The following is a 10,524-nucleotide window of genomic DNA, read 5'->3' as shown; positions in this document are numbered from 1 at the left end:
TAATAATATTCAGTTTCTATGCCGTTCTTCCTTCCAAAGGAGTCCAAGGTAAATATGGCCAGGGCAAAAAAGTGTGCCTTAAGCATACAATGAAAGCGAAATAGTGAAGGTGTCACAGCTTAGGGGCTGCCACAGAGAATGCTGTCCTGAATCACTCCGCACCCCAAACTTCTGAGGATGGTGGCACTACCAAGAGGGCTCCCTCTGTCAGTCTTAACACCCCATTGGGTCTGTGGGGAAGGAGGTGGTTCAAGTGGAAGTTCAAGTGACATGGCCAGAAATGTGCTGCGCAATGAGAACCCTGTTTGTTTTCTGATTCCCTCGCCCCTTCTCTTTTTCTTATCGTTTCTTTTGCACTTGCAAAATCTCTCAGGATTGCAACATCTTGGAGAAGACAGGGCTGACGCTCCAGTTGCAGCCACCATCTCTCCATCACTTAACCCACAGACCTCTTCCCTTCCCTGCATCGTAAACTTTGTGTGATCGTCTGCTTTTAACGTGGCCCCTGAACAGAGAGGAAGATCTAGCTCTTTCTTGGAGAACTACTTCTGCTGGATGCTCCTAAGGCGTTCATCGTGCCGCTTCAGACATTTGCTTTCCTATCTTTGCCTTGTGCATGGCACAGTTTTAGCGCGCCCTTCCCAGGAGAAATTTATGCGCTGTGTCACTGAGTGGATGGGGGTCTGTGCTCCAGGACATCCTTCAACCCTTGCCGCGAGTTCCTCACTGGCACCATTGATCTGCCACGTTAATGTTGAGTGTGTTGTGTTTTAAAGTGTTAAGGAAAATGCAGAGACGGCACAGCAGCATCACTGACAGCCTTCCTCCTGAAAGGTGCGTCGATTTTAAATCTAAGGCATCCTTGTATTTAAGAACTCACGAGGGACCTGTGGCTGTCCAGAAATTGTTGGACTACAGTTCCCAGCATCCTTGCACATTGGCCTCTTGGCTGGTGCTGATGGGAATTGGAGTCCAACAGCATCTGGAGGGCCACAGGTTCTCAAATGACGCATAGGTTTATATGAGAGAAGGCTGTCCTTTAGGTATCCTGTTGTAAAGAACTGCCAGGGTCAACCTCCAAGTCCAGGGCAATTGAACACGGCCAGGCACAACCCGTGCCTCCCTTACCAGGGTTGAGTTATGCCAAACACCAACCCTGTAAGGTACGTAGACTGCCACCACCCCTTAACCAGGTCTTCCACTTTGGGCCAAGGGGAAATCCAAAGTACCAGAATAGAGACCTGCCAAGGATTCCAAAGGACAAGAGCCAGGCAAAAATACCCAATTATACGGTAGCTTGTGGCTCAGTGGCAAAGGCGCTGGATTCAGAACCAGAATTGCCCTGCAACCAACACACACTGGTAAACAAGAAGTAGTCTTTATTAAATTAAATTATAAGTGCAAAAATGTAGCAGCAAATTAATTCCTTAAGCCAAATAGCTAGAAGGTTAGATAGAATTAAAAAAAACCCAGAGGGTTCAATCACAGGACAAAAGTAACAAATCTGTCTAACCTATTCTATACTGATAAACTACAGTAGGGCCCCGCTTTACGGCGCTTCACTAATGCAGCGGTCTCAATTAGACGCAATTAGACTAAAACCCCACTCATATGGTGCTTGTTACGCTTTTACAGCGATTTTCGGGCATCGCGCACCATTCTATTCAATGAGTTCTGCTTTTCAACAGTTTTTGCTTTTCAGTGGGGGTCCAGAACGTAACCCGCTGTATGAGTGGGGCCCTACTGTATAGGAAGACAGGGCAGAAGAACTTCATGGTTCCACATCTCCCCAAAGATGTGTGGCCTGGACAGCATTAGGAAGATGGATCCCCAACATCAGGCAACGGCATCAAGCCTTGAGCCTTGAGCATTAGCATCAAGCCAACACCGTGAGCCAGTAACCCTCCTTTTATGAGAAAAAGCATGGCAGCAGCCAGGAATTAATTTGCCAGTCAGAGGGCTTCGTAATGATGAAACCTTCCAGAGCTTTTGCACCTAACGGGCGCACAGTTTCTCAGACCTTCCTGGTTCTGTGGCCTTGAGGTACCAGCCTCAAGCTCCTCAGCAGGTGTTCTCACTGTCTGCTTAATTAACTGGATTCAGCTGTGAGAACTGACAGTTTCACGGCCTGCTAGAGGCCCTAATCCAGGCAAGATGCTGCCCCCACAATTCCTCGCCACAGAACCATCTTTATTAGTAAAACCAGACTTTCTTTACATCCTGGACCCAAACTGCTTAGAGCAGGAATGGGGAACTACAATTCCCAGCATCTGTGACCGTTGACCATGCTGGCCGGGGCTGATGGAAGTTGGAATCCAACAGAATCTGGGGTGGGGCACAGGTTCCCCAGCCCTGCTTTACAGGCCAAGCCCACAGGCCTTACAGACTGCCTGTTCCCGTATGGGCTCATAAGTTCTATGGAGGGAGCTTCCACTGTGAAGAATGTTGTGCTGGAGCTTTCCTGGTTGTGGCGCTTATGGAACAGGTGTGAGGAGCCTTTGGCCCTCCCGATGCGGCTGAACTGCAGCTCCCGTCAGCCGCAGCAAACATGGCCAGTGATCAGGAGCGATGGGAGTTGTAGTTCAGCCACATCGGGAGGGCCAAAGGCACCCCACACCTGCTATGGGGGCTTTCACGGACACCTCAGTTTTCTCATTCAGCTGACTGGTAAAAATGGAATCCTTGCGGTGTGGTGATGGGGACTTGTTCCCTGAGCAGGGAGTAAACAGATTGCGTATCTGTGTTGCTTTCCTTGTTGTCATTTATTTATTTCACAGAATTTTGCATCCCAGTTAATTGTAAAAGTCGATGAGCAGTTTTCTTGTGTTTCTTTTAATTGTGGGCTGCTTTTTGATATATATATATATCACACACACTCTTTTTGGTGCTGCTTTTAACTGGTTGCCAGTTTAAGAGGTTTTATTGAACTGGTGTGGAAGCAAGGTAAAAAAACATCAATGTCACAAAGGAAAGCCAGCAGTTTCAGGTTAAAAGTAACCATAAATTTGTGCCTACTTCTATTTATATAGATATCTATATATAGATATCTGTTTATAGATAGATAGATAGATCTATATAAAAATAGGTCTGCTATGGCTTTCTTGGCTGTCTCCTAGGGGAGTGTATCCTAGAGGGCCCTATAGCATTGGGCTGTTGGACCTTACCAGGTATTTCAGATGCTCTGTACATGTTTTGGGTGTTCCTAGGGGTGAGTGTGGAGAGGTTGGTGTTTGTGATTTTTTTTTCTTATTCCTGAGCCCCGGGGGATTCGATTAGAAACATAGTCCTATTAATTGAGGGGTGGGACATAAAGCCATATTTATGTATTCATTTCATTTATGAGTCGCTTCCTGAAGCGATTTACACTGTAATGACACATGTAAAACAGTTACATATATAAAAAACAATTATAAATAGAAGAGCCGTTTTAAACAACATGTGCATAAAATCAATTTCTAATCCAATACAAAATCTCCACTTGGAAGGCTTGTTGAAAGAGGAAAGTCTTTTAACAGGTGTCGAAAATACAGTAGAGGCAGCGCCCGTCTGAACCTAGGAAGGTGGTTTGTACCCAGTTAGACCATTGGTCCATCTAACTCAGTATTATCTACACTGACTGGCAGCAGCTCTACAGAATTTCGGGTCACATTTGCACCATACATTTATTCCACTATCATTCCACTTTAAACAGTCATGGCTTCCCCTGAAGAATCCTGGAAAGTGTAGTTTGTGAAGGGTGCTGACGGTTGCTTGGAGACTCCTATTCCCTTCACAGAGGGATTCATTGTTAAACTAACTTGGCAATTGTAGCTCTGTGAGGGGAAAGGGGGTGGGCTCTAAATAGCACCCTTCCCAAACTACCCTTCCCAGGATTCTTTGAGGAAACCCATGCCTGCTTCAAGTGGAATAATAGTGGAATAAATGTATGGTGTGAATGTGGCCTCAGGGAGGGTTTCCTTCTTGCCCTACCTGGGGATGCCGGAGATTGACCCTGAGGCTTTCTGCGTTCTTTACCGCTCAGCTACAGGAGGGAGTGCCAAAGAGGAGGTTCGGCCACACTAAAGACCTGATCCCGACATTGTGCCAAACAGGCCTCCTGATAGGATGGCGTCTGCAGGATGCCCTCTCCTGAAAAATGCAGTGATCGTTTGGGTATGGCAGAGAAGGAGGCCATCTTTTAAGCATCCTGGTTCCAAACCGCATAGGGCTTTGTAGACCAGCAGAAGCACTCTTGAACGTAGCCCGGCCAGTAATTGCCAGCCATTGCCAAGATACCTGTGCAAACTCTCTTCTTAAACGTTATATTCCTTCTTGGTATTTGTGTGAGCCTATGGCCTTTGGAGAGTATCTATAAAAATCTCTGAGCAGATGGGGGACAAGCGCCCCAGTGGCTTTGCATGACTTGGGAGATCTTCAGCGAGGCTGCTGAACTCTATGGGGAGGGTCCAAGCCGCCTCCCTTAGTGCCCATGCTGTTTCTAAACTTGGAGAACTCTGGGGCAGGGTCCAAGGTCAGGAGGGACTTCGTAGGTCCCAAGTGTCTCTTGGTGGCTTCAGAATATTGCTGGTATTTTTTTTAAGTGCTTTGAAAAAACTTTCTTCCTATTAGGTATCTGTCTTGCATCAGAGCTGGCACCCAATGAAATAAGTTTTTGTTGATGAATAGTATTATGACTTGTATCTTATTCAGAGGAGACCTGTTGAAATCAATGGTCTTGCGTTAGTCACGTCCACTGACTTCAGTGGGTCTGCTCTGAGTAGAACTAGCATTGCATACAACCCTCTGTATTTTAGGGTGCTTACAGACAGCTGCTTGTTATGAAATCAGTGCTCTTCTGGTATATTATCATTATGGCAGCCCTTATCCCCGTGCCCCCAGTATAATTCTGATTTATGCTTTCTGGGAGAAAACCCACCAAGTTTGGCAACAGTATTTTTTTAAAAAATGTCCTATCTGTGATTTTGCAATATTTGGAAACCATTTGCAAATTAAAGCCACATCTGCACTATACATTTGATGTGGTATTATACAACTTTTAACAGTCATGGCTTTCTCTAAAGGAACCTGGGCACTGTAGTTTATCAGGGGCACTGAGTGTTTTTGGGTGACTCCCTATTCCCCTCACAGAGCTGGAGTTCCCTGGGAAGAGGGATTCATTGTTAAACCACTCTGGGAATTGTAGCTCTGTGAGGTGGAGACAGGCTCCAAGCAAGTAAACTGATGAGCTAGATAATAAGGGGTAGATGCTTTATTCATTGATTTCTTGTTCCATGACTACTGTTACCATTGTTATTGTTATTATTGGGGTGCGTGTGTACCAGAAGCCGGAGTCAAACCATCACTTCTGAGACGAGTGTGGATGAAGGTGGCGTTTTTGAAGGTCTCAAGACAGAAGCACCCTCTCCTCAGCAACTTTTCTCTGGATTGGGGGGCATCCCATCAGGCACAATCACAGCCACCCCTTTCCAATCAAGTTTGGTCCTGGGGTCCTCGGCAGGAGGTGGGGAGGTGTTTATTCAGATGCCTGCCCCGCGGGAGGAGGGCCCCAGCCGAACGGAAGGAGGCCCGTATCACCACCGACAGCATCCCCACCATTACCATCACAGCCACCAACGAGGATCCTCCCTACTCCACATGGCCGGTGGTGACCACCATGGACATAGCGAAGAAGGCTCTGAGGATCAGCCAGGGACCCCAGCCCCTGCCCTTTCGGAGTTGAAAGCTGTGATCTCCTGGTTACAGAAGGGACTTCCATTTATCATGATTCTCTTGGCTAAAGTCTGTTTCCAGCATAAGCTCGGTAAGCCCTTTAATTTAAGACGGATCAAATATAAGAACTTAATGGATCTATCCAGCCTGGTGCACTGTCGCCATCTAACCTGGCACTGGGTTTGGGGTCCACTGAATGCCCTGAGGCAGCTCATAAGCAAGCCTGTGATTTAAGCCCAGGGATCTTCAGGAGTTTGGTCCAGTTGGCCTTCTGGGGCTACAGGTTCTATTCTGTAACTGCTTGGCTGATGGTCAGTGGGCATAGCCAATCAGGGTTTTCATATCTCACCACTCCAGGTCAGAGAACAGGTTCACTTAGGGCCAAATCATGGCATTTCTCAGTGGTTGATGTTCACCAGGCATAGCCAACCATAGTTTTCATATCTAACTACTCCAAGTTCAGAGAGCAGGTTATTTAGGGCCAAGTCTTTTCATCTTGTCAATGGCATAGCTGATATCAATCAACCAGTGCTGGCTGATACCAATCAACCAATGCTGAGTTTATTTTATATTCAAGTTTACGAGTCCCTCCAAGTCTTAAAGATGGGTTGCTTTCCTAACCAGGAAAGTACTTCTATCTTGTCCGGATTAAGCTTCGCTTTATTAGCCATCCAACCCGTTATCACCTCCAAGCACCAATTCAGGAAAACAACAGCTTCACTGGAACAGGGTGAAAAGGATAAATGGAGTTCCACCCATCCCTTGGGAACTAGGGAGTTGAGAGATACACAACCATGTTAGTAACTTCTGTTCTTTCCTTTCATTTATGGGTTAGGGCCACTTATATCCTGACCTGACAATGGCTACATGACAGAGATCACTAACGGGTCCCATTTCATAGGTGTGCAAAATGGAGGCTGGTGATTTGGATTGTTGGAGTGTTCCAGGTGTGTGAACTCAGGCAGAGACAGCTGTTGGCTGTTGTGCTAGATCAGGGCTAGCCAATGTGGTGTCCACTTGTTTTGGACTCCCAACACCCATCAGCCCCGGTCAGCCTGGCCAATTGTCGAAGATGCTGATAGGCATTTAACAATATCTGTGCTAGATTTACAGGCCTCTTTTTCTTCTCTGTCTGTAGGAATTGCTCTGTGTATTGGCATGGCAGGCGCGTTTGCATATGCAAACTCAACTCTCCGAGAACAAGTATCCCTGAAGGTGGGTGCAGAACGGTTGATTCTTAAAGGGTAACTTTGGAGGGGGTGGGGAGTGGAACAGATTGGAAGGAGACCTCCAGGCAGCTGTCAGTCATTAAGGAGCTAAAAAGGAATTCCTTTCCTAAGATGGGTTGAAACCAGGCAGGTCTTCAAAATATATGAAGGTATTGGGGAACCAGTAATGTAAGGATCTGCTAAATATTGCCGATTATTTTTCTGTGATGATTTTTTTTTTAAAAAAAATAGTATTGGGGGTTTTGTTTTGAACTTCCGTAGAACTGGAGAGGATAGAGCCCTACCCCAAGATGCTTACAGTCTACAGTTCATAACGGGGAGGAAGTAGATGCAGGGACAAACAGGTTCACCAGCCTTAGATTTCTTTTTTTTTTTTAAGCAAGCTTCTAGCTCTTATGGCTGCAGAGATGATGAAATATCAGGATAAATATTGGGGTCATGCACTTCTCTGTTTTCTCCTCAGGAAAAGAGGTCAGTACTGGTGGTGTTCTGGATCCTGGCCTTCCTTGCAGGGAACACCTTGTATTTGCTCTACACTTTCAGTTCCCAGCAGTTGTACAACAGGTACATAAATAGCTTGGATTTCTGAGAGAAACAGGCAGTTACCCTCAGAATAAAAGAGAGGGATCAGCTAAAGGGGAAGAAACATGTTTTTGCTTGCATGTGTGACAGGAGATGACTTGTGGTGGAGAGATCTCATTCCGCTGGAGAAAACCTGGAGAGAGATAAGCAAGGGTACAATCTTGCTACGTTAAGAACCTAAGAAGAGCCCGGCTGGACCAGGCCAATGGCTCGTTTAGTCCAGCATCCTGTTCTCACAGTGGCCAGCCAGATGTCCCAGTGGGAAGCCTTGCATGCAGGACTTGAGTGCAAGAGCAGTCTCCCCTCCTGTGGTCTCTAGCAACTGGTATTCAGAAGCATATTGCCTCTGACAATGGAGTTAGAGCATAGCCATCATGGCTAGTAGCCATTGCTCCATACGATGCTAACTGGAACGTGGACCCCAGTGAGGAGCCAGGTTATGAAAGCTCTTGCCTAGGTTACAGTTTTGGTCTTAGGCTACCAGGCTTTTTCTGTTCATAGTTTTGTCTCTGCTGTGAAAGGCACGGCCGTAGCTCAGTGGCAGAGCATCCACTTTGCATGCAGAAGGTTTCAGGTTTGATTCCCAGCATCTCCAGGTAGGATTGGGAAAAGGTGCCCTGTGTGAAGTCCTGGAGAGCCACTGCCAGTCAATGTAGACAATACTGTGCAAGATGGACCAACGATCTTATTCAGTATATGTGCTGTTGCGCTCGGGTCTGGCTCGCGGGCTTCCCAAAGGCATCTGGTTGGCCATTGTGAGAACAGGATGTTGGGCTAGATAGGCCATTGACCTGATCCAGCATGCTCTTCTTACGTTCATCTGAGAATTTTGACCACCACTAGGCTGGTGTCCCGTCTCTCCACATGACTTTGCTGCAGTGGCAGCTTCATCTCAGTGAGGCAGTGGCATCCGCACCGGGTTTAATCCAGACTTTCAAGGAGCTGTCCGAGGTGCTGAAATGTATTGCCACACTAGGTCCAGCACCTCTGGCAGCTCCTTGAAAGCTTGACTAAAACTTGGAGCGGATTCCACTGCCCCACTGACACGGAGCCACCAACTGCCACTGCTTTGCTAAGAGCAGAAGAAGACCGTTGGAAGTCTGGTCCATTGACCACCCTGTTAAATTGTCATTGGTTGAGGTCGGATGTGACCCATGGCCAGTTTGGGTGGCGTTGCCAAGAATAATGTTCGTCAATTAATCTTGCAAGATGCTCAGCTAGTAACTGTTGACAGTGCAACGTTTCTTTAACCTGCAGCGAGCTCAGCTTTGACGTACACCTGCTGAAGCTGGAAATCTCACTCAGTGCCATTCTAAATCCTAATATCTTGGCACAGAACACACTAAGAGTTTAAAATGGCATCCATTTACAATCATAGGGGCATAGGGAGCTGCTTAATACCAAGTCAGATCACTGGTCTGTCTAGCTCCATATTGTCTACACTGACTGGCAGCAGCTCTCCAGGGGAACGTTCCTAGCTCTACCTGGAGTTGCTGCTGAGGACTCGAGTTGAGGCTTTCTGCATGCAAGGCAGATGCTTTACCACTGAGCTGCAGCCCCTTGTAACATTCTCTCGGAGATGTAAAGAAGGCATTTTCTATCGAGAGATGGGAGATCCTGGATAATCTGTGAACATGTTTTGTAAGGAGCAGACATGTTTGGCTTCAGATGAGAGCAGGGGATTTGCCACACTGCTATACACACATGCACACACATCAGCATGGATCTTTTGTTGACTTGCTCTTTGCTCAGGTTGCTATTCTGTTTGGTTTTCTTTCAATTTCCTAAACTTATTTATTTGTGCATGCAGTTATGTGGTAGTGTTGTTTAAAAATATCTATTTCTTTTATTCTCATCTGAGAGTTGTTGTTTTTTTAGTCTCTCATTTTGGATTTTTTGTTTGTTTTTAGGATTTAATTTTACCCATTATGCTGTGCCCATATTGTGAGTATTTTGATTTTGGTTCTTAACAAACTTATTTATTTAGCAAAAGAGCCTCCCAGGCTTCCACCAAGTATGAAACAATGTCCCGCAACAGCCAATTGTGGAAACGTAGCCAGGCCTTACAGTGCTGCAGCTGGGAATGAGGTTTCACATTTTTCAGTTGCAACTCTAAAGATTTCAGTTTTTTCCCATATCTGAAATTGACATGAATGTGCCTTTCATTTCTTTCTTCCTGAAATAATAAAAAGGTAAGCTGTAAGGCCGTCACACCATCATGATATCACACAGTGTGATGTTGGAGGTGGGGGGTGGCAGGAAAGATGGCTTACCTGGGAAGTGGCCCGTCTGTGTGGCAGCGGCAGGTGAGGGTGGAGGAAGAAAGGGGGAGGGCCCTGGCGACCTGTGGGGGAGACGGGGATGGGCTTTGGTGACAGTAGGCAGAGTTGGAGAGCGAAGCAAGCAGGGGTGGCAGCCCCAGCAGTTCTTATTTTTTTTCAAAATCCAGACCAGTACAATTTAAAAAATTGTATGCTTAAAAATGGGTGCAAATATTACTCATACAAATATCTGCCATTATAATTATAAGTGATTAAAAGATTATCAATAACTTCTCTAAAAAAAAAAGTTACAGACATGCAAGAGTCCTACTTCCATTGTCCTTTTCCTAATAATTGAAAAATTTACTAGCCGCCTTCTGTTGAACCTATCCTAGACATGGCTAATCATAAGTAAGTCCCAATCAGGTGAATATAGGATTGCGACCTTGAGTTCTTTTTTTCAGGCTTGTATTTTATTTTTCCATTGTCTGTTGGAATCTGTTGGAAAGTATGCAGTCAAAATATTAGCATATGCTTTGCATTTTATTGCATTTTACAGTGTCTGTGTTCACACACCTCAATAAGCCATAGTTTTACATGGCAGGAACAAACCTAGGCTCCCCCTTCCTTCTCCAGGACATCCAGAAGGAATTTGGAAGCTTTCGTGTCCATTTTCAGTTGGCCGCAGTTTGTTGTGTAACCTGAACCCAGCATACTGTGGTTAATCTTAACTGTGGTTTGTT

General features: G+C 45.9%; 1 protein-coding gene across 1 annotated transcript in view; it reads left to right on the top strand.

The window, feature by feature from the left end:
* The window catches only part of RNFT2 (ring finger protein, transmembrane 2), a 30,749-nt gene continuing 20,225 nt past the window's right edge, over window positions 1-10,524 (top strand). Inside the window, exons 1-4 of the mRNA XM_061602422.1 lie at window positions 1-834; window positions 5,322-5,800; window positions 6,848-6,924; window positions 7,402-7,502. Coding sequence (XP_061458406.1) covers window positions 752-834; window positions 5,322-5,800; window positions 6,848-6,924; window positions 7,402-7,502 — 740 coding nt within the window. The 5' untranslated portion in view covers window positions 1-751. The remainder of the gene's footprint in view (window positions 835-5,321; window positions 5,801-6,847; window positions 6,925-7,401; window positions 7,503-10,524) is intronic.

The sequence above is a fragment of the Rhineura floridana genome, chromosome 19 (assembly GCF_030035675.1).
Source record: "Rhineura floridana isolate rRhiFlo1 chromosome 19, rRhiFlo1.hap2, whole genome shotgun sequence".
In the NCBI taxonomy this organism is placed as follows: domain Eukaryota; kingdom Metazoa; phylum Chordata; class Lepidosauria; order Squamata; family Rhineuridae; genus Rhineura; species Rhineura floridana.
This window is presented reverse-complemented; position numbering and strand designations above follow the sequence as displayed.